We start from the raw sequence: 25,359 nt of genomic DNA on the forward strand, positions 1-25,359 counted from the left end.
CTTCTGAGAAAGAGAGACTTGTGTTTTGAGAGTGTTGGGGACATGTCTGAGGCCCTATCCTGCTAGGACACCTCACCTGCCCATCTCTGACAGAGTCTGGGGCCTGGGCGTGAACAAACTTCACTATCAAAAGCAAAACAACTTGAACTGCAAGGTTTTTAGCATATAATTTCAAATTCAAACCCATGCCTATTCTGATGGAAAATCTTCCTTAGGAATGTGAATTGTTTTGGGCAAAATAATCAGGCTTGTTTCCTGGCAGGGATACTATTTGCATCAAAAATTAATGTCATCCACCCACTCAGTTTCCAACAAAAAAACCCAGGCATTTCATTAGTGAAGTGAGAACAGCGATGCCTGGCTGCAGCAGCAAGGGCAAACAAATCTGCTGAGTAGGGCCAGAAAAATGGGAGGGTTGCATGATTCCTTGGGCACAAAGGTCCTGACTACTGCACAAGGCCACGGGAGGAACAAGGAGGAGGCAGGACATGGGTTTCCTGCTCAGAAGAGGGAAACAGGTGGAAGAGAAAAAAACCAAAATCCCCAATCCTGGCAGGGGGTTGAGCTCCTCTTTCCCAGAAGTGAGGCCTCAGAAGCTGTGTGCAGAGCTTTGCTCTGTGGCTGTGCACATGCATGTGCAAGAGCCGTGCACGTTGATGGCATGGCTGGAGGGTGTCGGGGGCACAAGCTCTGCCTGTGGAGCTCTGTGTGCAAATGCCACGCGTGTGTCCGGCTGTGGGAAGAGGCATGTGACAGCCAGATGCCGAGAATGGCACCGTGTGTGCCCACAGCCGACAGCTCACCGGTGCGTGTGGCACTATCCGCGAAGAGCTGTGCGTGGAGGCAAGCACCGCACGTGTGCGTGGGAAGGCGGGCGGGAAGAGGTGGGCGGACGGGACGGGCTGCGTCTGAGAAGCGTGTGTCCCAGTAACAGGTGTGTGTGTGGAGAGGGGAAGGAGTGTAGGTTGCGTGCGTGGAGAGCCGTGCCGTGTCTGTGTGCCCCTGTTCAAGCCGCCCCCTGAATCTCCCGCACCGCCGGCGGCCGCTGCCCGGGGCGGGGTCTGCTGACGCATTGCGGCTGGAGCCGGGGCGGTCTGCCAGGGCGGAGCGGGGAGCCGGACCCCGGAGGGGCGGGGGGCTGGTGCCCGGTGCCTGTGACTGTGCCTCCGCCCGCCGGCAGGCTGACTGACTGACGGCGCTCCCCGCCCAGGGACGAGAAGGGCCGGGCAGGAGCGGGGCGGGGGGTGGAAGGAGGAGCGGCGCGAACCGCCTTGCGCTGTCGCGGCTCCTACCTATTCATTCAGGCACCTAAAATGGCTGGAGAGAGGAGGTGGCGGAGCAGGAGGAGGAGGTGAGGGGGTAGCCCCTGCAGTGCCTCCATCTCCTCTCCGGTGGGTGCCTCCTGGTCCTGGCAGCGCCCTCCGCTCCCGGCAGGGCTCGCGGCCGCCCCTCGGCTGCCCCCCGGCACCATGTCGGGCGGCCAGGACGAGAGCTCGGTGCGGGTGGCGGTCAGGTAAGCGGCGGGGCCGCCCATCCTGCGGGATCCGGGAGCGGGCGGCGGTGGGAGAGGCCCTCAGGGCACGGGTGACCGCGGCCGCCGTGCCTGGAAGCCCCCGGGCCCGGGCCTGTGCGCGGAGCGGGGCTGCGAGCTGCCCGCTTGGGGACAGCAGCGAGGGGCATCTTGCCTGCAGAGAGAGTGTGTCAGTCCGGCTCCTGCTGAGCGTCTTTTTCCTCAGAGCTGATGAAAATAGCCAAAGGAGAGAGGAAAGCCCCTCTCATTATGAGGTCTTTTTCAGTCGTTTCTCTATAATTTTCGGCAGTGACTATAAATATTCCAACTAATTTTAGCCCTGTGCTGCAAGTGCTTACTCATGGAAGTAAAGCAGCCCCTAGACCGTAGCGATGCCGGCCGGAGCTTAGCGAGAGTGGATCATGGCAGACTGATATTTTTAGACGGATGAAGTCTTTTATCCCACAAGGCTGTGTCTAACCTTACGCTCTGGGAGGGAGACAGGGATGGACTTTCATGAGACTGCTCACAGGATAGGTGTATGCAGAAGTCGTAATGGGAGGAGAGCTTAAATAATTTTAAAACATCAGCTAGTTCAAATTACTCTTATCAGAGATAAAAATCTGTTGTTCATCAGTGAACTCTTGGCTCTTCTCGGTTTTTTATGTGAAGATATTATTTCATTGTTTGAAGAACTTCCAGATTAGCCCACGGATGCTTTAATTTTCATGATATCTTTACATAATTCAGGCATGAGGAGAAATAGATGTATGTGTGTTTATAGATGTCTATGTATGTTAGTACTTGCATTTTAATTGTGATACTGCATGCTGATTTATTTCTTTCCTTTGAAGACATTCCTTTATATTATATGCTGGTACACTGGGTTATTATGATACATGAAATCAGACTTTAAGGGAAGGTCTGTTTCTACCAATGGGTCTTTGGAACAGCATTAATACATCTCACCTTCTTGGGGAATTCAAGGGTTGTACAGGAAGACAAAACAGGTGGATCTTTATTCCCCAAAGGGAGTAGGAATAAGCAATGTTACTGCATACTGTTGTTGGTATGTGAGTGTAGGGGGAACAGCTCAATAACATTTTCAGTAAACAGAGAAATACTGCCCCTGCATGATAACGTGGGGTGTGTGCTGCAGTTGTTGGTTAAGGCCTGCTTCCCGAATGCAGTACCATGTTCTGTGTGGGGAGATGCTTTAGTGAATGCTGTTGTCTGTCGAAGCATTTTTCACATGAAGTACAGGGAGGTATTATTCCAAAGCATAATTAGGCTGTATTTTTAAAAAGGAAAATATGAGATAGGTGTGATCCTAAAAATAGGGTGTGTTACAGATTTACAGACTGCTCTGTCATTTGAAGAAAATATTAAATATGTTCTGAGCCAAGAAAAACAGTAACGTAGAAGTTCATTCACAAATACAGAGGTTTGTTGCAGCTAGGAATTACATAAAAACGATGGGTGCAAATATGTTTATAGCTGCAGGTGTATGATAAGTTAGAAATAAAATATACCAAAGAATTTGTAAAAGCGACTTAAAATCACCTGGCTATCACTGTTGAAAACAAAGCATTAATGTTACAAGGCACATTTTTGTACTGCAATTGTCTTAAAACTTGTGCCTGAGTACAGTTCACTGGTGATGAAGAATTGCATCTTTTCCTCCTGTCTGCTTTCTTCCTTTTGGCAGGTTAACTATTCAGGTACAAGATTTCTTCCTCTCTGCATAGCAATCATGAACAAAAGCATGCACAATTATTTTTTTCCCACCAGTAGCTCTTTGTAGATGGTTTTATGTAACTTCTGGTTGTATATTTTGCATAGCCCTGTAACTCAACTGGTCTTGCAACTCACTGTATAGCAGCATCATGCTCTGCTGTGCATTATGAATACTATATTCTGTTTTCTTGGGTGTTTGCTCTTTAGTTCTTTTGGGGACTTGAGTGTAGTTCCATGGTGAACTCTACTGTTGTGATGAACTAGTCCTTGGTTTTGTATGTGTTTTTCCTGAACAAAACTTGCACTACAGCAGGACCAACTTTTAGTTTGAAACCTCTCTATTAGTAACTGAGGTAAGATACTGCCAAGGCATATTGTATTGAGCTTACTCCAAAGCTGAAATTGCTTGAACTTAAAATGTAGGTTGTAGCATAGACATCGCTGAAGTTATTTAGCAAAATGTTTTTCCAAAACCTGTTTATCTCATTTAATTGGATACAACAGGGTTCAAAAATACATTATTTCTAATTAGTACCCCCTTTAAACTATCATCTTGTATGCTAATTTATTTCCATTTTGTTCAGCTTAATAATGGATTTGTGAATGAAAAGATACATACTCCAGTTTAGTGAAGCACGAAAGCTGAAAATAGTTTGCTAGATAATCCAGTAACTAATGTTAAATTCCCCAATTAAGAAAAAAAATCTTTCCCTGTTGTCATCCACCACTGAAAGACTTGGATTTACAATTTTGATGATGGTGTGTAACATCAACAAAGAGCTTTGCTCTCTGTGTGACTGTGTAGTGTCTGGTTTCAGATAAAATCAGAGAGCCCTCACAATAGTTATCTAATCAGATAGCTGTTGTTTTCTTTTAAATGTGAAAAGCTATCCTCTTTGTAAATCTGAGATTGATGTGTTGCTTTTTAAATATCTTTTCTGCCTAAGTAAACAAACTTTTGAAAAAAGAAGGCTATGAAATTGTATAAGCATGATAGGCAACTATCTTTGGAACCAAGTCCACAAAAGGACACGGATTATAGTTCCTAATTCTCATGTGTCTTGCCACTTTATTTGTGTTCACAGCCAAACAGAGAGTGTAGACTTCCAGCAAAGTTCTCACCTAAGTTTGAGATCCTCAGTAACCAGTGATATATGTCAGTACATGTGTGTTAGAGTCATCATATGAGCTATCCAGGGACTGGATGGTGTCACTGAGCCAGTGCCCATAAGCACTAGGCCAGAGGTGTGCTTACTTTTGCCAGGCAGACCCGAGTTGTGCCATAGGAATTGAAACAAATCTAACGAGAGGCAGCATTTTTGGATACGTGCTAAACAAGGAGACTTTTGCAGAGCAGTCATATTTGGATAGATCTCTCCAGAAGGCCTGCTTGAAGGACTACTATCTGATAAAGCATGGAAGGATGTCTGCTATTTGGATCCTGCTATGGAGAAGACATAACAATGTAGAATGTTGAAGTAAACATCTGTCCTTTAGTCCTCTAAAGGAAGATCACCTCGATTCACTCTGAGTCACTGAACATCCCAGACATCTAGTTGATAAACTTCAGTGTTGATCTGGAATGCTGCCTTTTAAGATGCTGTATGAAAACAAGAAATAGTGAACAACAGTGTGTAAAGATTGATAGCTGTGGAAGCTGACCAGTAGTAATGTATGTTGGCCACTTAGACGTTCAGAGTGGAAATAGGACCTGTAGTGCCAGTCGGTGAAGCTAAAGGAAGTAGGACTTTGGTGTTGAGCCTGCTGTGTTGGGAAGGATGGAGCCCATCTGAAACTGTGTTAATGAGGAAAATGCAAAGAACCAGGGAGGAGAGGAGACAGGGGACAGTGTTTTATAATCAGATATGTTTAACATCAGTGAGCAGTGAAAAGCACAGCTGTGAAAGTTTCTACTTGTCCTGTCTCTCAGTGTGTTTGTGTATATGTACCATTTTCCCTGCTTGGGCAAGAGTACCTCACTACTGCTTCACTGCTCCATGTGCTTGACTCATGTCTGCTCCACGTTTCATCCCTCAAGCACAGAAAGGAAGTGTTGCTACCTCCCTCCTTGTGTGAACAGAGAGGCCACCCAGTTCTTCCCTGAATCATCTAAAAAGTTTCCTTCTTATACTCATCTTGGGTGTCTGCAATATGCTGTGGCCCTGCTTCACAAAGGTGAAATGTTGATGTTTGCCAAGTATGGAAATTAAGTGTGCAAAATGTAATGGATCTACTGGAAAGCTTAGAATTCTAATAACAGTGGGATTAATAAGTGGATAACCAGTTGGAACCTCTTCTACATTTTTTTCCTCCTTTGCTAGTTTCTGTGTGTTTTTTCTCCCATACAACATTGGTTGTTTTTGTTGTACTTCCCTCTACTTTTTTCATCTTCTGCATTCCACTTTTTCAGCATTCTTTTCCAAATAGCTTTCTGACTGAAATTATTTTCCTCTCTACTAGGGCCAGCTACAGTTAAATACCCAAGGAAAGAAGCAGCTGAGTGGAAGGACATGGTTTAGGGTTGGGGTTTTTTTGGGTTTTTTTTGTTTTGTTTTGATAGGTGTGCTTTGAAGCAGTTTGATGGCTGCTGAAATTGATTTCATTTATTGGGCTGCTGTTCTGCAAACACTTACAGCTATGTTTAAGCTTCCTACCACAAATAGATCCTCAAATGTCAGATGAATGGCCTTATATGGTGTGGTATATATCGTAAGCTCTGGAGGGCAGAGGTACTCCTTTCATACTTCCTATGCAGTGCTAAGCATTCCCATAGATGATTCTGTAAGTAGATAAGCAACATCAGTAGATTACAGTACTATCCATAGGCTCATAAATGAGCCAGTTTTTCTTCTATTAGGCAATAGTTATTACCCATCTCATCACATGAATCTGTGAAAATGTTTGGGGGGCAAAATATCTCAAAGTAACTGTATTAGTGTTAAGCAGCCTATCAGTATGCAAATATACCCAACCAAAGGCAAAGAAAATTGTTCAACAGTATTAAATAGTAGTTTTTTGGGAGACATATTTGATGTTGGGAAATACCTCTTTAGGAAAGGGTGTTACTGGAAAGCTACAAAAGAAATCTTGTTTTTAGAATGGTCAGGTTGTGTATCTTTTGCTGGTTTTGATGTTTCTCTTTGCTCCCTGACTTAAACAAACATTCCCTTGTCCTCACTGAAAATTACTCTACCCCATCCATATGTTTTGCATTTTGGCTAAAAAAAAAAGTCACGACACCATCTGCTGATGAATTAATTCTGGTTTCATCATCTCTGACTTGTTCATCTGTAACTGATATTGCTTGGGGCAGGCTGAAACCTCTGATCTTGCTCTCTAGGAAATAGGCTTCCCTTTTCACCACTCATGTGATGTAAACACAAACTTATTCTTTGATGGAGGGCAAAGAAAGCCTCATTGGACATTTTCCTTGATGCCGTGTATTCCTTACCAAAAGGAATGTGCCTTGAATTTAGAGTGTAGAAAAAGCAATGAATGGTCTGTTCATGCTTGTGGATGAATTATGTTTTTAACTTGGCATTTCTGAAAGTTTGTAGAAGACTTGGGAGTTTCCTCTGCTTTGAAAATCATACAGTTAGTCACTACTTTCCATTTAATGATGTTTTCTTAACTGATTATGCTTTATGATGAATTAGAATTTATATTGCTGGCCCAGACATTCCTGTATTACTGACCTCAAGGCTTCACATTTCCAGTTTTACTGTGTGACTCCTGTAAATTCTTCTATAGTAGCTGAATGGCCCTTGTGCTTGGGATCAAGGGAGCCTTGCTCCCTTTCTCTGCTTCCCTTTATTTATTTTAAGTGTTTTAAGTGTAATAGATTGCCCTTGCTGCTGACTTAGAGATGGTGGCTGGAATTCTTGCTTTCATGTTCTGTTGCTTGATTGCTGTTGGGGAAATCAAGCCATTTTATGTGCATTTTTTTCTGTTAAAGGGAAAAATTCAGTAACACTGTATCTTTGGCTACTGGAGCAGAGAACTTTTTGTTATGCTAATATTATTCCCATGTAAAATACATGTGAGAAGTTAAAAGTATCATTTGAACTGGTGAACAAGAAAGCTTAATTAGAAATCAAACCAGATCTGAACGAGTTCAGCAAGAACAGCTGCACAAGATGTGCCTTCTTGCACTTTCTTTCTCCTGTCCTCTAAAATTGTTTTAAATCTGTCTTATATTCTTCCCATTCTTCCTTACCTTTTTGTTGTTCTCCATGTTTATTTCCATCTTTCCCTGTTGAAGTTTTTCTGGAATAAATATATATATATACTCCACTGGGACTAAGGGAAAAAAATGCAGCCTTATTTTACAAACATATTCTCTTGTTTGACGTGTTTACCAGAGCAACAAGAGGAGTAATGGAGAATGGTGAAAGGATTTTAGGGTCAGCTTCACAGTCAGTTTAATGTTTAGAGAAAGTCTGTTCAATATATATTTTAACACATGAGAAACTGCTGATTCAGAGCTAACGTTGATTAGCATAAAATATTTCCTGGATAGACTCTATGGAAATAAGGAGTGAAGAGACGGTACCATCTGGTTCTTCATTTTTGTTAGTATCCTCAATAGATTTGGTAAAGTTGGCTGCTGTTGGAATGATTAATTTTGTTTAAAGAATTTTGCTTTGTTTTTGTTTTTTTAATCAGCTGACAAATTTGCTGTTTGGGACGATGCACCCTTTAAGCGTCTTTAGGTCTTTAATTCTACCTTACAAAAATGAATGAAATATTCCTTGAGCCTGTTTACTGTGGAGTTTCAACACAAATAACTGGGAGTAACAGAACATTAGTAAATTGTTTTTACAGCAATTTATATGCATTCAAGTTGAATAGTTCATTTCCACTGTTAGATTTTAAAAAAGGATTAAAGGATTTGTTGTCTAGGTAATATTTAGTGTCTCACTGGTGGTTCTTGCACTCATGCTGTTACAGCAGCTCTGTGTAGTTCAGCTGGTGAGCGAGGACCTAACTCTTTGCAGGACATTTTAGATTTAATGGAGTTTTTCCAACTTGCTCTTAAATACTCCATGTTTGTTGAAATGCTTTCTTTTGTATACTGTAGTTTGAAGAACCTTTTTTTCCCTGTATGTTCAACGTGCTTGTTCCTTTTAAAACATGAATAAAACATGATTCTTAAGATTGATAAGAGTTAAAAGACTGTCATGTTTGACTGTTCAACTAACCACAGTTGAACACATGGAAGACTATAACTAAAAGGACTGGACAGAAAATATTTCTCTTTCATGAGACATCTCAAAGTCTGACACTATCAGAAGGAACCAGGGCAGAAAAGATAATGGAGGAGTTTGACCAAACAGCCTTCTCTGGTTACTTGTTTTAACCTCACTTGAGTTGTTGAACAAAGGTCTTTCACTTCTTGGGTCAATGCTACAACCACTTGGTTATTGTCTTTATTTAAGCTGTGGGTTTTTTCTTTCTTTTTGTTGAGGCTTTCCCCTCTATTCCTAACCGTATTATTGTCTTTTGCTTAATGCTGCTAAAACAAAGCTAAGGGAGCATCCTGAGCTGAAAAACTATGTAGCTGTGGACCACTAGTGCTGCTATTGAAGTATGTGACTTCTTAGCAGTGTTGATTAAAATGTTATGCAGGTCATCATAATAGTTTAAAATATAAAAGAAAGAGTATCCTCTGGGAAATATATTGCAAATAGTGAAATATACAATCTTGCATAATTCTGGGATCATTAGCGAGCTTGCTAAGAAACATCTCATGTACAGTGTAACCCTTAGTTTTGCATAGAACATAGGATCCCAAGTAAGTCACTTTCTTTGAAACATTTGGTACCGTGTTGCCTGTGAGACTGTACCTTCATGGAATAAAGTGCTTGGAAGGCAGACAGACTTAGATTTCTGTGTATGTAAATTGAGTAACCTCTTGATTTTCAATATTTTTATTATCTAATAAGTTTGTTTTTCAAACCGAAGCATTATTTTATTGGACATTTCTTCCCTTTAGCATGGGACTAATTGGGAGGTGAGTCCTGAGTCCTTTTGTGTTACTCTGAGCAGTTCATTATCCCAAGATGTTGGAGCTTCTGATATCTCACTCAATAGGATTGTTTAAATATATTTGCCAACTGCAGCAGGGTCTCTGTCTTAGTTTGTGCTCGATTCTGTCCTATGACAGAATATCTTTGTCCCCATCTCCACCCTTCTGAAGATACGATTTAGTGAGTCTGTTGCCTTTTTTAAAATGCTGTTTTCATGCTTTTCCCTCCTCAGACTGGTACTTCGTGTATTGTCATCTCTGAGTTATGTCATGAGTTCCTCAGGCCAAAGATGTAGCTTTAAAGTACAGTAAACACGATGTGATATAAATAATACATGATGTTATATCATGTGAAAAGCTGATGGTACTAAACCACCCAAGTTAGCAATTATCTTCTATGAAAAGTGTTACAATTAAAAAATCTGTTTCGCTAAAGCATGTATGTGGTGCTTTTCTTCCCTTTCTTCCACCATTTGTTTCTGTGTGAGAAGAAAAAAGAAATGACTGTACCAGACACTTTGATTTGTATGAAATAGCTGACTACTAATTTTTTTTTTACCTGCCAAGCAGAACATATGTTGATTCAGCTGTCACTCTACAGAAGTTGTCCAGGTAAGGTTTATTTTACTCCATGGTCTCAAATGCAATCAAATGAAGTCTGGTCTTTAATTTTAATTACGTGTGAATTCATTATTTTTAGACTCTGGCTGTGTAATGTGATGCCTTTGAATGCCTGAGAAGTCTTATCTATATACATTACTTGACTAGAGATATTGGTGGTATCAGAATATCTGTTGTATTTTCTTTTTCTAATTACAATTATATCATGTGTGAATAACTGATATATTTAGAAAGATTGATTTGTTTTATGGGCAAACTGTTGTGAAACACATTAAAGCCCAGAAAAATATTTTCATGTTGAGTTAAGGGGCAGTAAATATCTGAATATAACTTTCCTAAACATGACAGAAAAGACTGCTTTTCATAGTGCTTGAAGAGGCACTAGGTTGGAGAGGCCACCTGTTCAATCTGCATCTGCTTACACTTCTGTCTAATCTAATCAGTCAGCCCATCACTCAGGAACAATAGAATTGTGGGTTTTATCTTCACCAGCAGAACTTTGAGTTCAGCAAAAGTGTATTGGTGTTCAGTGAGCTTTAAAAATGCTGTGAGGTAGGGCTGAACTGGTGTAAACTATTTGACAATTAAACATCAGTATAATTAAATGTTCTTTTTCTAGTGTACTCTCCCAAACTTCAGACTTTAGGGTTTTGTTTCGTCCTTGTTTGGTGGATATCTTTTGTGTTGTTTCCTTTCTTTTTCTTCCCCACACAGTTCCCAAAGGGATCTACATTGGCTGGCCACCTAGTCAGCCCACTGTCTTGGCTCTCCATCTTAAAGCATAGCTGTAGGTTTATTTCATCATCATTGTTAGCAAAGCTTTTGAGGAACAGATGGACTTCTCATTGTTCTCAAATTCAACAAGTAAAGCCCTGGTAGGCCCCCAGAAGGAACAAACATTGTACAAGAGCGATCCTCAGATGAAAGTGCTTTGTTCTGTGCTTGCAGACATGAAAGCAGGGCCAGGCCAATGCTTCCATTTATTTTTAACTCCCGTCACTGCTGAGTGCTAAGATGATTCTCTGGGAAGAGAGGACTTGGATAAAATGGTGTTGACCTACATCTTGGATGGTACTTAACTGAAAATAAAGGGCCAATGCACTATCTGCTGCTCCTGTAGGCAAGAATTCAGGGGATTATGAATAATGCATAAAAATCAAGCATGAAGCAGCAGTGTTATATTGTGGCAAAAGGAAAAAAATCGTGTATATAGAAATTGGAGGTCTTGTGTTAGGTACAAATGAATCCCTACCAGTACAGCTAATGTATTTGCTGATGTCTAGTGGGTGCAGCAGTTCAAGACAAATGTAGACTGAGGGGGACTGAAAAGAGAAGGGAGATGGCTGTCTACAAACCATGACCAGTTCCATAGTGTGAAATATGAGTAAGGAAGATTGCTAAAAGACATTGTAAAATAGATAGTGTCAAATACAAAGTAGAAGGGAGTAAATTGTTCTTCGTGTTCAAGGTAGAGTGGGTGAAAGGTAATAGGTTTAATTTACAGTAAGAAAACTAAAATATAGAAAGCAAGTATTTTTCTATTGTAAGGGTGGATGTCCTGGAATATGTCCTGGAATTGCCTGTATAAGAGGCACTTAAAAACAGTTCAAACTTGTAAGTTCCAGAAACATTGTGGACAGAGTTGATATTACCTTGGTTCAGAAAGGTGGAGTAACTCTGTGCCCTTTCCATCTCTTCTCCATTCCAATTATCTGTAATTCTGCAGAGCTGCATGTTGAGTGCCAGGACCTGCATTCGGCACAGTTGAATGCTCCCATTCAGATGTCAGAGTGTGTTTACAGGGGTGTGGCAATGTTCACATGAACAATAAATCCTTACAGATTTGGAAGGGTAAACTTAGACTAATTCAACTTTAAAGGGACCTCGGGAGGTCATCTGATCCAATCTCTCACTCAAAGCAGGTTCAAAAGTAAATTCAGGCGGGGTTACTCAAGGCCCTGTCAAGTTATGTCTTTTTCTTCCTAATGTGAACCTTGTCTTGGTAATCTTCTGTACTGGAAGAGAGCAGGGAAGGCCTAAAAGCCAGGAAGATATTGATGATCTCTGCCTGTGGGTGAAATATGGAGGACAACTTGAGCAAAGGTGGTGCCACCTCTTCTCCACATGAGTATGATAGAGCAGGTTCTTGTGGGACTTGCAGTCATCCAGTGATGATGGTGATACGGCTGCTAATGGGAGGTGGTGTGCTGTAGGCATACACAGCATGAAATAATGAAGGCTTTTGTTTGCACGGTTTGTATATGCTTTCTGTTCTAAAGGCTGTTCCTTCTCTTCATCCAGCCCTCCCCTACCTATCTTGTAAAATATTTCATGGCAGATGCAGTATTGCTGTTGTGCAGGAATTTGGAGTGTCATTCAGTTATGGGTAACAATCTGCTTTCCTCCTCTTCCAGCAGGAATACTTGGGGTCACCCTCTGAATTTCCTCTGTCACAGTATTCTTTTGTCCAAGCTGACTAATGAGAATAATTAACCCATTACTGTTTAACGTTTCTTTTCTTTTGAGATTTTCATACTTTGCTAAGCCATCTCATAGAATGTCTTCCTGTCCCCTGCTGTGGCAGTTGATGTTTCATTCTTTCAGTTCTTCTGGCTTATTCTAACAGTATCTTCTGTAAGTCAGAAAGAAATGCATAGAATAGTGAGTGGCTTATGACATGAAGCATGTGATAATCCTGTGAAAAAAACCCAGAGCATCAGTTTCTTTGAACAGCTTCTTACGATTCTTTGGAAATTAGTTATAATTTGACAAGAAAAAAATGGTAATACACAATGAAAAAGTGACTTTAATTAATTCCTTTGGTCTTGTGTGTTCATATAATCTGTGTGGAGCACAGGGCAAAGTTAACATTCAGCTTGGTTTGTATTGTTGGATGTCTGCCTAGTATCTGTGTAGGAGTTGCCTGGTTGAAGTTATATTTGTTTAAAACAGTCGAATGTACTGGCAGACTGAGGAAAGTGCTTTGAAGTTCTGATGTCTCCATCTCTTGAAGATTCATGCTTTTAATTTCTCAGATTGCAGCTAGGAAATGCTACTGAAGCCCAAGTTTTATCATTATGTCAAGGAAATCTGACTAATTGTAGTTTAGCTGGACAACTGACTTCTGTATTAATTTGTATGTGCATTTTTCATCTTAACATTAGGTTTCTTTTGTGCAAGACTTTAGGTGTAACCAAGGAATATCCAGCAAGGCAGAATGTCTGTAATGTACTGCCACAGTTCTAGTGAAAATTGCTCTCTCTTTGGTATAGGGGGGAATGGTCACTCCAGCTCAGCAATGTGTGTGAGAGGTCCTCTCCTTTGCTCAGCAGTTACAGGAGTTGGCACTGCATTATTTTTCCATTCTGATAATAAAAAATAAACTGTAGACTCCTGACTGTTCACCCACTCTTGTTCAGAACAGGTAGCAACAGTGTTACAATTTGACTGTAGTGTATTACCACAGTAAATGCTTGAGTGATTGTAACTGAATTTTAGATACTAAACTTAGGAATTTGCTTTTCTTAAGTCACTCTTGATGTTTTCTGTAGAGCTTCTTCTTTGTCAGCTAATAATGGACTGAACTCTTAGCTGTCACACATTTCTCAAAGATCTGCTTCCAGCTTCTGAATGTCAGATCCTTCCAAATGGCTCTGCGTGTGGCATTCAAATGTTCAAACCCAATCCATTTAAGGCACAATCTTAAGTTATATTGTAACCCAGGACTTTAGGTGTAAGTACATTCAACTTGTTGCAGGACCTTTTCTTCGGAGTCACTTTAGAAGTAAAGTGTAATATATAAATCAGGTTACTGAAATTTATTTTCCTTATCTGTTTGTCTTTCGAGGCTGAAAGCTCCATCTCTCTAGATCTTGAAAGTAGAGGGAAATGCCAGAAAGAAAACTGATGAGCTAAACCAGAGATATGACTGTGTGAATATGTGAGCACTCGTGCTGGTTGATGTGAAGTGATGGTGGATAGCTTATAAGGTACTGGGAGAAATAGCTGATAGAGATTTGTATTTAAGGGGTCTTTCTCTGCTTTAACTGTTAACGTTACTGAGAATTATCTGGATGTGCTGCTGCCTGTTGGAGTGGGGGATGCCATACACCAGTGTCTCAACTTCAGTGTGCCAGTGTGAGCCCATGTCTGGTTAGGGAACACTGGTATTCTCTCTTCCAAAGTTGAAAATTCTTATTCTGTGCCACTTGTTTTAGTTTTTTGTTCATAGCACAGGGCTAAGCTGCTGTGTGTGGCCAGCTCTTATACTGGAGTATCAATGACCCTGTCTCCTGAGTATTTGTTCAGTATTTAATGTGCTGGAGACTCGTATTGCTTAGTGATCTAGGTACAACTGGAACACAAAGATCAAAGGTATCTTCAATTACTTTGGAAATAGCTGAGAAGTTTTGTTCCTAAAGGAAATAGACTTTCAAAGCTCTTCCTTTCTTCCCCCACAGCTGGGTGAGAATGACAAGAAGTTGCAAAACCAGAAACTTTTCAGTTTTACTATGAAGTCTGAAAGATTGAAGGACACTCAGAGCTTTTTTCTTCTAATCTTCTAATCTTTCTGGATATCCTTATTATGTGCCACAACATACTGGACTTGTTTGGTTCAGTGACTGATGCAAAAATTACAGGAGAACTACTTACTTGGGGTGTAGAGTTTTGTTTTTTAAAAAGGAAAAGTGGTGTGGGTTTTTTGTCAGGTTTTTTTTACTTCTTTGAATCCTCATCTACTTTGTTTATTAGCTAAGGTAAATGACAAAGGTCTTAATGGAATTCAAAGGACTTCAAATATCATATTTTGCTTTTTAAAAAAATGGTTCAGGCAAAAATTGCTTAAGGTACTAAAGCTAGCAGTTCCTGATGTGGCAGCAAGTTTTGGATGGAGTGTCACTGCTGTACTGTTTTCCATCTGCTGGACATCTGACATACTGTGTAACACTAGGTGACTGAATTTGATTGAGAATCCAATTATCTATTTAGTAAAAACCATGATTGTTTGTGAAGTGCAGCCAGTCATGACCTCAGACTTCAAGAGGCAGGAAAATCTTCTTTCGTGTGTTCTTGGTAATCTCCTTCCTTGTCCAGAATCTGTCACTCATTTAACAGTTTCAGTTGTCTTGTTCCCATTCTGCAGTCACAAGTTCTAATTCAGTGGTCTAGAAATGGTTAACTCTAACTGTAGTTAAGAAATAAGCTATTTGTAGTTTCTTATGGTCTTGCTAATTATTCATGTGATGAGGCTTACATAAGGGGTGCATTGCAGTTGCACTTCATTTGATGACAGAGTTCTGTGTTTATGTGTAAACAAAACTCAAGTGATAAGGCATGGGCAAGCAAAGTCTGTAGTTGAAACTAGGGAGAAAAACTATTCTGTGAGGATCTTAAGGTGGTACTATCTGCTTAGCTGTCATTTTTCTTTAAGGAAAAAAACAAGAAAAACCCTGACAGTATTTTATTTTAAAAGAATTAAAAAATAGAACCGAAAGAGCCTTCGTTGCTATCATTGTTCCTTTGTTTAGCATTTTTTCAGAATCAGAGCTGAACTCCATTAAATTGTACAATAATTTATGTATCATGAGTTAGCAAAATATTAAAATTTTAAACAGTGTAGAGGTTTTTCTCTTTTGTTTTGATGCTGGCATTGTAAAAGCAGACTGCCTTAGAAGAATTATGAATACCTGTTTTAGAGAAATCTGCACATGATAGGAAAAAAACCCACTATTGATTTGCTAACACCCTTTTAAGACCTTGCTTAATGCTTTCTGACAGTTTGTGTAAGGCACTAGTTAGGTTAAGCTGATTTGTCTAAATATTTAATTTTTCTTCTAAGTATTCTGTTACCTTAGCATGTGCTGGAATAAACTCGTTCTCCTCATCCCCTAAATATGGTTTGCTAGTGCTAAAGGATATTAAGTGAAAACAAGTTTGACTCTAAACACCAGAGCTGTGTGATGCTTCTGCTTTTTTTAAAGTTTTTTGTTTTACAATGAAAACAGTGGTTGAAGCTGAGCACAGCCATGGGGGGTGGAAGTGCATGTGTGTGTGTGTGTGTGTGTGTGTGTGTGTGTGTGAGGGAGGCAGCTGCCTGTACCTTTTAGTAAATGTATGACCCTTTATGAAAGCTTCATATATTTTTCCTTAGCAAAAGAGTTTCACTGGCATTAAGACACCACCAGTATGCCATTGCTGCATTATTTTGTGGGAACTCATAGTCTGCAGTTTCCTAGCAACGTTTCTTGTTAGCTGAGGTATTGATCCCGGAAAATCTTGTGTGGACTTCCTTTTGTGCACTGTCCTTTAGGTCTTGTTGAAGCCAAAGGAATTCTTGTCTTGTCTGATGTGAAATGCTCAGAGGATTGAGAGATTTATTATCAGGGACCATGGCCATCTTAGTTGGTTTTACTGTAATCCTGATATGTAAACAGTGTACATTTCTAAGGCAATTCGAAACAGTTTATTTTGTAGGAGAATACTTGTTTTGAATGCATCTGTCCTACCTCCAGTTCATGGGGGACTATGAACTCTTATGCAGACAAACCCCAAGTGATTTGAATTGATGATTTATGAGAGCAGCTGGGAAGTGCCTGATTTAGAAGTATTATGTGCCCAGAAGAGCTGATTCAGTTCAGTCAAGACAAAGAGATGGGTTTTGACCCTGAAGAAGCTTGTCAGGGCAGACTTTTCTTTCTGTCTCCAAGGAGCTGCAGCCAAGCATTCAGCAGCCAGAAGTGATCCCAGGATCAGGTGTTGCTGCTTTGTGTGTGCTGGAGCTGAGGCAGGCTGGCAGAGCAGTGCCCAGGCTGGCAGCTGTGCACAGAAGAGGAAGATTGTTCCAGAAAGAGAGGCAGAGCCTCCCGTGCCTGTAATGTAAAATTGAAAGAACTGCTTTTAATTTATGAGAGCTACCTTGCTGTGTGACCCATTTTTTATTATTATTATTGGTTTTTTTAATTTTAAGTGACTTTGCTAAAATGGTTTTGAAGTTCTGGTTGGATTTGTAATCTAATCAGGGAACCTGAGCCCTAATGAAATATTGAAAGTCTACAGCTACAACATGAAGCATGAAGTACTTAGCCTTGCTGTTATGCCAGCATGGATGCTAGTTGTTTAAGTCAGATTCAAGTAGCAAAGAAGTCACTAGTTCTTTCTAGACTTTGTTTACAGAGTGTGTGTAATTCACAGAAGTCCTGTGAATTTGTCAGTTTATGTTGTGGTGCATCACCAGCATGCAGTTATTTCATGGATGTGCTCTGTCCAAGAATTAATATTTTGCTAACTGTACCTGTATTATTTTTATTAGTGGTAATGCTAAACTGTAGGCTTGCTAGTGCATTGAGGTATGCATGCTAGTAGCAATTAAACCAGGAAAATGACTGTATTTCCACAATGGTTTCCACACTGAATTTATTCATCCTAGCCAACAAGGACTTTTTACCTGCCTGGAGTGAAAGTTCTACTGTTAGAAAATCAAGCAGCCTTTTCTATTTTGTGGTTTTGTAACTGAAGAATATGGAATTAGCCCATACTTTTCCTGATTAGATATGAGCATGCTCTTTTTCTTTCTTTTATGTTAAAATCTCTAGTGGTATGTTGAATATTGCAGTTAATAAATTATTTAGATAGTTTTAATAGAGAAATAGTACAAGTAATATAGAGGCACCACGTCATCTTCATCTTTAGTCAGGTTATAAGCATAAATGGATCAGATTTAAATGCTTTAAATCACTGAAGGCATTACCTAATATTTCTCCATCTTGTACATAGAGGATGTTCTTCTCTACTGGCAGTGGGGAAACTGAGTACCTTAGGCATTGTGGATGGAAGAAGCCATAGTGACTGCAGCGTTTTGCTTAATGTGGATGTCTTTGCTCAAATCAAATAAGTTCAAATATTTTAATTATTAATTTCTGGTTTATCAGCCAGAAAGTTATTTTGCACGCAGTGTCCACAATTAGGCACAGTTCTGGGGTGTTTTGTTTTGGTGTGGTTTTTTTTTTTTTTTTTTTTGCATATGTGGTTGTTTTATTTGTTATTTTTACAAAAAGAAACAAAACAAACACACAAACTGCTTTATTAAAATAACTTTTGATCATGCTGGTTTCTTGCCTTTCTTCAGGGTTAATACATCTTAACACGTGCTACAGGAGATGTGTGCATGCTGTGAGAACTGAAGGTGTATAAAGGGAGTTGGATTTGTCTGTGAGAAGCTGCTGCTGTGCACTTATCTGGTCTTACGTATATATTGTCTTGCAAGCTCTTCTGTATTACTTCCCTTAGGCTGGATAAAAAGCTGAGGATGAGAACTTGTGTCCGCTCAGCCCTCAGTGCAGATGTTGCTGCAGTGGAGAGCTCTCTTCCTGCTCACCTTGGGAGGTGAATGGGAAGTGGCTTTCCTGGGAAGTTCCAGATTCTGGTGGATTTTTGCACAGATGGTGTTGAGCAAGGCCACGCCAGTCTCTATACCAGGAGCAACTGCAGACTTGTTTCACTGGTCACCTGTGGCCAGTCCTTTTCTTTTGACTCCTCTTGTTATTTAAGCTCCAATTATTTTAGCTTTCCACTGTTATTTCCATATACATGCAAAGTATTATCTCATTAACAAAAATACTTGTTTTTACTGTCTCCACCACATCTGAAGATCAGCCTGCAGTTAGCAGACCAAAAGATGTTGGCCTGTAGATTATCCAAGTTTTACACCTGGTTGAAACTTCATGGGGAGTTTTGTTAGAATCAGTACCAAGAGACCTTGCAAACATGTCAGCTGCTGAAGGGGACTGGAAAATGGAGGAAGGGGTGAGGGGTGGGGAGTTTGGGGACTGTCAGTTTATATTTGACTGAAATGCTTACTTGCAACAAAAGAGCTCCCAGTATCCTACTGAGCAATCAATCTGGAGCATGACTCAGTCTAGAAAAATGCTACCTACTGAATTTCTGGCATAGTCTCCTGAATTGTCCTGACTTTTAACTAACTGTTTAGAGGCCTTTTAAAGCATCATCTGAACAGTGAGATTGTCAAGTGTTCACAGGGCAGCTGAATACAATGTCACTGCGTAGGAACAGAAGGATGGAAAAATTAATCTTTTAACTTTTGATGCTGTTGCTGCTAATGTGGATGTTTTTGCAGGCCTGCAAATAGCATGAATAACTATGAAGTATTAAAACAGCAGATTGCCATTCATATAGTTCATATAGACATATAGAATGTGTAGCTGAACCAGAAGTGCTGAATAAGGTGGATAATTATGGTCCTTTCTGTTTTGCAAGTTTTAAAACAGATAGTACTAAATAAGGCATTGGGTTGTTTTCCTGTACTACCAGCTCAGAGCTTTCAGTCACTGGTTGAACAGTCTACCTTCTGTTTTGAAACAGAACAACTTCTGTTCATTAGAAACAGTCAACAATAAATATGAAAAAAAATTCTGCAGTTTGCTTTGGAACTTGGTGGATCGGGTGTTATGGATACAAGGCTTTTTTTTTTTTTTTTTTTTTTTTTACAAGGAGTAGCAGAGAAATTGTAGTGGTTTTTGTTCCAAGAATGTTGCACTGAAAATTAACAGTGAAGCCACTGTTCAGAGGTTACTGAAACACTGCTTTTAGCTGTCTTGTTCCATTGTGAAATGTCTGGTTGTTATTTTAGTAGCATTAGCTAAGCAGTCATTTCAGTAATGATTAATGACAACTTGTAATATTCTTTATATTCTTTTAACTGACCTGATCTTTTGTTGCATTATTTAACTGTAATTAGTTGGTAAGTGGCTTGTAGCTTTCGCTATGATGAGTCTGTGGGTAACTGTGTGTTTGCTTTGAGTTGAATCAGGTTGGTGAAATGTAATTCTTGGACCTGTGGCTCATAAGTGGAAAGCAACCAACTGCCCTAGACTTGAGAATATATGACTAAGATCAGTTCTCTGTATGGAGCTGAAAGAAATAAAAACAATTTTCAGAGCTATGGTAGTTTTGGCATGAATGTGTAATGAATTCTGGATTGTAGCTGTAAGGAGAGTTAAGTGTATGTATGTGGGTAGGTGGGTGTGTGGGTGAAAAAGAGAGAAATCTGGGTAAGGGAGGCAAGAATTGAGAGTTCTTTGCTGCAGACATGAAACCCTTTTAACTTAGTTTATAAGAGTTTTTTTATAAGAGTACCTCTTTCTAAAATCTAGGCTATTTAAGGTAGCAGTGCTTCTGGGATAGACATACATTTAACTTGAGAGAAAAAAATCGTATAAAGCCAGAACTCTAAATGTGACAAATGTGACTGAGTTTAGATTTGCAGATACTCAGGGTGTGTTTGTGTTTTTGTGTTGGGTTGTTGTTGTTTGTGGGTTTTTGATGTTGTTTTGGTTTTTGTTTGTTTTTAATTCCTTCCCCTTTGACTTAAATAAATGTTATTCTGTAGATTGGTAAAGCCACAGTGACTGTGGTATTTGGGGGGATTGGATAGCCAGTATTCACAACACTACTTCTGAGAATACTGTTTTGTCTCAGATGAATTCTTGTACTCTAAAATTTCTGGAAACAAAGTGCCCAGAAATACTGGCAGCACTTGTTACCATGACTCATTACTAGGCAGCTGGGCTGTTTGCTCTTCAACAAACTTTCCTTAAACTCTTTTGATTAAAGTTTTTTTTCATCTTAAGTTACATATGATGATATGTATTTAGCAGATTTAATCTTTATTAAGTGTTCAGTCATATAGCAGGAAAATGCTGTTTGAAGTGTATTCCTTTTCCTGATACTGCCGTAATAACATAATTAATTCCAGGTTCTGGTAAGCTTTACCGGCAGTGTGGTTCAGCCACTCTTTACAGCTATGCACTCCAGAGCAAGAATGAAGGTGGCTGCTAGCCTACATGGTCAAACTAAATGCTGAAAGAAAAAAAAAAAAACACAAAACAATTTTCAACAGAAATACAGGGTGACATGCTCTTTGTAATATCCAGTTGCTTTTTTCATGAATTCTCATCCATAGATAGGTAAAGTTGACTGTCTAATCGACCTTTTTGAATCCATTAGTGCAATAGTTATAGACACTTCTGAGGATACACCAAGAGACTTTTATTTTTTTCTTCCCTCTTTGTTTGAATTTCTGACATCTATGTTCTTTAAGCAATGTGACCATCAGGACCTATTATGATACATTTTTCATAATATTAATAATAATTTTTACTAGCCTTCAGTATTTTCAATGCTAGTGAATGATGGGAAACAGCAGCAATGAAATGAAGATGGTATTTAAAAACAAAACAAAACAAAAAAAAGGTGAAAAAGATTCCCAGGTATTGGATTTTCAAGGTTAAATGTTACAGGAAGACCAGGCTGTGACTTGACTATTTCAGTGTCTTTCCACATAGGATGTGATATCCAGACCTTGAGCTGATGCTGACCATGCCCGCAGTGCAGCTGTGCACTGTGTATGCTGTAACAGCAGAGATACTTCTGCTTCTTGCTCTCAAAAATTCCTTGCTGATCCTCTCTCATGAGAAGTAGGCTCTCTAGGCTAATTAGCTACATGGATATCAGGTGTCTGTAGTCCCTTCCAGCACTGAAGTTTGTTGGACCCATGACTGCTGGGACTAAGTTCTCTATTCTGCTACTGTATTGCATGACACAGGTGTGCCTGCATTCCTGTATGGTGTGAAATTAATTGTAAACTTTAGCTTTAGGAAGGCCTAGCTCCTTGTTCCATTTTTTGCTAATAAACCATAAATACTTCAAGTTTTATTTCATAAATTAAACGTTGCTGCCTTTACTTTTCTCTGTGTTGCGTTTTGTTTTCTTTATGATATTGTGTTATTATTAATCATCTAGCTTTGAGAGTGGTGAGATACATAACAGTAGGTATTCATTAAAAAAAATGGGGAAGTAGCACAGTGGAACTTTAAGAATATGTTTGCCTTAGAAATATTAGATATATTGTTCTTGATATCAGTTTAGTCCTACTCAACCTGCACCTGGATTTGGAAGCATGCCAGTTCTGTGCTTGGCAGGCACGTGGAAACTTAGAGTAGCACTGCTTTTCCATCTCAGCTGACCTTGTCGTGAGCTAGAATTAATCAAGGCCTGTACAGATCCTGCAACACACGCCCCTCTTCTCTCTCTCAAAAGTCAAATTGTTCTCAAAAGCTGTGGATTTCTTCACTCACTAAAGAGTAAATCAGTCCAAGAGAAATCACAAGAAGTGGGTTTGCATGAAAGCATTCATTCATTTTATAAGGAAAAATGTTGGAGGTCTCTTAGATATCCTGGAGGATCCTTTAGCCCTTCTGTGGGGGTAGGGATGGGGAAGGGAGCAGGGCAGTAGGTGGTCTGTGTGAGGGCAGGCTCCAGCCTTTCCCCTCCCTGTGCTTTATTTTCTTGGCAGAAGCAGAGGGCTGCCTGTCAGTGTGAGGATGCCATCTGTGTTGCACAGCCTGTTAGGCTGTTACAGAATTGCACAAGAATTAGTCTGCAATCATACTGCTAAACTGTTGTCTGGCTACCCATAGCAGCTTCCTGGAGATGCAGGTATTGCACAGGGTTTCAGGAGCCAAGTGAAAGCAGCAGCCCATGGACCCGCCTCAGCCTGGCACTGCAAACGTAATCCCCTGCACAAATAGGTAATGGGAAGATGAGCTGATCAGATGCAAGCTTCTGCAAAGGGTAATTGTTTTATGAAATTAAATTTGTGTTAAAAAAACTAAATAATCGAAGAGGAAGCGAACTGGCCAAATCTAGTTAGAGCAGGGGTGTATGTGCCTAGTTTAATTCAGGTTTTCTGTTTGCTTTTTGTAATCATTATGTGCAAACTGGAACTGACAGACTCAGCATGGAAACAAAATATTATGTGTGTGTGGTTTTGAATAGGTTTATTGTTTTGGTTTTTGGGTTGGTTTTTTTTTCAGTAATATAAGTTAGCGATATAAAATATAGTATTTCAGCCTGGAGAAGAGGAGGCTCAGGGGAGACCTCATCACTCTCTGCAACTCCCTGAAAGGAGGTTGGAGCCAGGTGGGGGTTGGTCTCTGTTCCCAGGCAACTCTCAGCAAGACAAGAGGGCACGGTCTTAAGTTGTGCCAGGGGAGGTTTAGGTTGGATATTAGAAAGAATTTCTTTACGGAGAGGGTGATCAAGCATTGGAATGGGCTGCCTAGGGAAGTAGTGGATTCTCCATCCCTGGAGATAGTTAAAAAGAGACTGGATGTGGCACTCAGTGCCATGGTCTGGTAACTGCAGCAGTAGTGGATCAAGGGTTGGACTTGGTGATCTCTGAGGTCCCTTCCAACCCAGCCAATTCTATGATTCTATGATTTAGGACCCCATTTGGTAATTTAGTGGCTGATTTTTCTGGGTCTTTTAAGCTACTGGCTTACTGGTCATTTTTAATGGCTGCACATGGATTGAAGAGATGCTTTTTATCAGTATCTCAAGAGGACTTGAAAATAAAATCTAGACCATGTAGATCCTACTTTAGCTTCTGCCACAGTCCTTAATACATTTTCGTGTCCAAAAGCTGTCCAGGAAGTTTTATTCTCTGTTGTTGCCAAACTTTCATCAAGGTACCTACTTGATATGCCCAAAAGTTTCCTAGTGTCTAAGGGCAAACATGCAGAACATCTGCCTCACTTGTGCTTGCCCAACTTGATGTGAGTTTAGGCTGAGTAAGGATTCTGGACCCTACCGTGGCTTCTGTGGGCTCCTGGTGCTCACAGCACCTGCTGGCAGCGCTGAGCTCGGTCCAGACCTCGGCAGCCATGGCAACTTCAGAGAAACGCAGATGGGAGCAGTGCCCAAGTCTTAGGTAAGAGTGATTGGGTTACAGGCACAGCAGGCTCTGCTGGTGGCTCTGGCTGGGTGGCATCTGCTTCTGCCTCCTGCAAGTGAAGGAGATTCCCAGGGTGGGAGCTGATGCATGATGGGGGGAAAGACTTGGTGAGGTGCAGGGCAGCCAATTGCAGCATCTCGTGTAATTGCTGTAACTTGTAAATCTGTAGTTGCACGTCCTTTTTATATCTTAAAATATCTTCTTATATCTTATCCAAGTATGCAGAATACTAGTGATTGATAACATTAATATGAAACTATACTGTTAACTGACACCACTGAATACCAACAATTACGGCATCCAGAAACTGAGTTAATCTTTCTGCAGAAGTGGTGCTGTCACAAAGGTACCCTGCATTTGCCTTGCAATTTATTTGCTTTTGTTTACAAGGATGGCTTTTATTCCATTTTTCATTCAGTTGGTGAAGTATTTTCTGAAGACTTGTTTATTCTGCCATTGCAGGCGTCTGAAACAAATGAATTTCACTCTGAAGGCCCCAGGGCTGCTGATAATACAGTATATTTATGGCTGCTAGGATACAACTACCTAGCAGGAATTTAAGAAAAAAAAAAGCAGGAGACAAATGATCTGAACTTTGTCTGGAGTTTAGCATAAGGGATTTGTGTTGATGCTAATCTTGGGGAGTAATTGCTATATGGTATTATTTGTAGGCATTGGGTTTGAATTTAATTTATAATTTGGTTCATTTTGAAGTGGAGTGATACTACCCCAGTATTTTTTTTCTGAAGGATATAGGCTGGAAGGTATTGACTTTTATTTATTTATTGACTTTTAAATGGTTTATATGGGTTTTTTTAATTATGAAAGGTTGCAGTACAGGTAGTTCTCTGACTTTCTTATGCTTGTTTTGCTGGCCAGCAGAAGCCCCTGTGGGAATAATGGGAAAATTACAGAACTGCATCTGTACTGAAGATTGCTGAATGATAACAAATCCGAGCATTTGTTTTTTTTTCCTGTAGAAGTTATTTGATGCCACAGGCAGCGGAGGTGCAGGGGCTGTTGTGCTCAGATGTGCCAGCAACTCTCTTAATGGGTGATGATTGCCAGAGTAAGCCAGAAGTCTTGTTCCTATGTCCTTATTGGTTTGTTAACAAGAGGTAGAGCTGGTATTTGTCATATGCCAGTCTCTTTCATATTTTTAAAACCTCATTGAGAGTAATATACCAATCAGCTACTTTAGGTGAATGCATTCAGATGCTATACTTGTGGTCTCCTTTGGAGGTGCTGATAATCATAGGAGCAAGCAAGCTTCCAGTGTGTACTGGCAAAAATACAAAAAAGTTTATGCAAACAGAAGTGTTAGGTGTTTGTGGGATTAAATTTGTTTAGCTTTCTTTAATCCCTCCTTGTGTGAAGGAGTTTGTTTAATGGGAGTGGTTTTATGAGTGTAAATATAATGGAATAGAAAGAAGAAGTTGGGATCCTGAAGTAATGACAGGAAGCTGTTTTTTTCCAGTTTTGGAGATCTTTTGTTTAATTGATTTTTCCAGTTTTTATTGCCTGCTACACTCCTCTTAATATTTTATTAGGTGATCTTGGAATTTAACATTTCATATACCCACATGTGAACCTTGATTGTGTGAAATTTAATAGGCCTGGTGTAATAAGATAGCAGTATTGGAGAGTCCTGGT

The 25,359-nt window shown here is 40.1% G+C and overlaps 1 protein-coding gene across 3 annotated transcripts in view; it reads left to right on the top strand.

Annotated features, from left to right (window-relative positions):
- Positions 1–1,067: 1,067 nt before the first annotated feature.
- Positions 1,068–25,359, top strand: part of KIF21A (kinesin family member 21A) — an 89,973-nt gene continuing 65,681 nt past the window's right edge. For all 3 annotated transcript variants that reach the window (XM_030448742.1, XM_030448727.1, XM_030448735.1), the window contains exon 1: positions 1,068–1,513. In XM_030448742.1, coding sequence (XP_030304602.1) covers positions 1,470–1,513 — 44 coding nt within the window. In that variant the 5' untranslated portion in view covers positions 1,068–1,469. The remainder of the gene's footprint in view (positions 1,514–25,359) is intronic.

This window comes from Calypte anna, chromosome 1 (assembly GCF_003957555.1).
Source record: "Calypte anna isolate BGI_N300 chromosome 1, bCalAnn1_v1.p, whole genome shotgun sequence".
In the NCBI taxonomy this organism is placed as follows: Eukaryota; Metazoa; Chordata; class Aves; order Apodiformes; family Trochilidae; genus Calypte; species Calypte anna.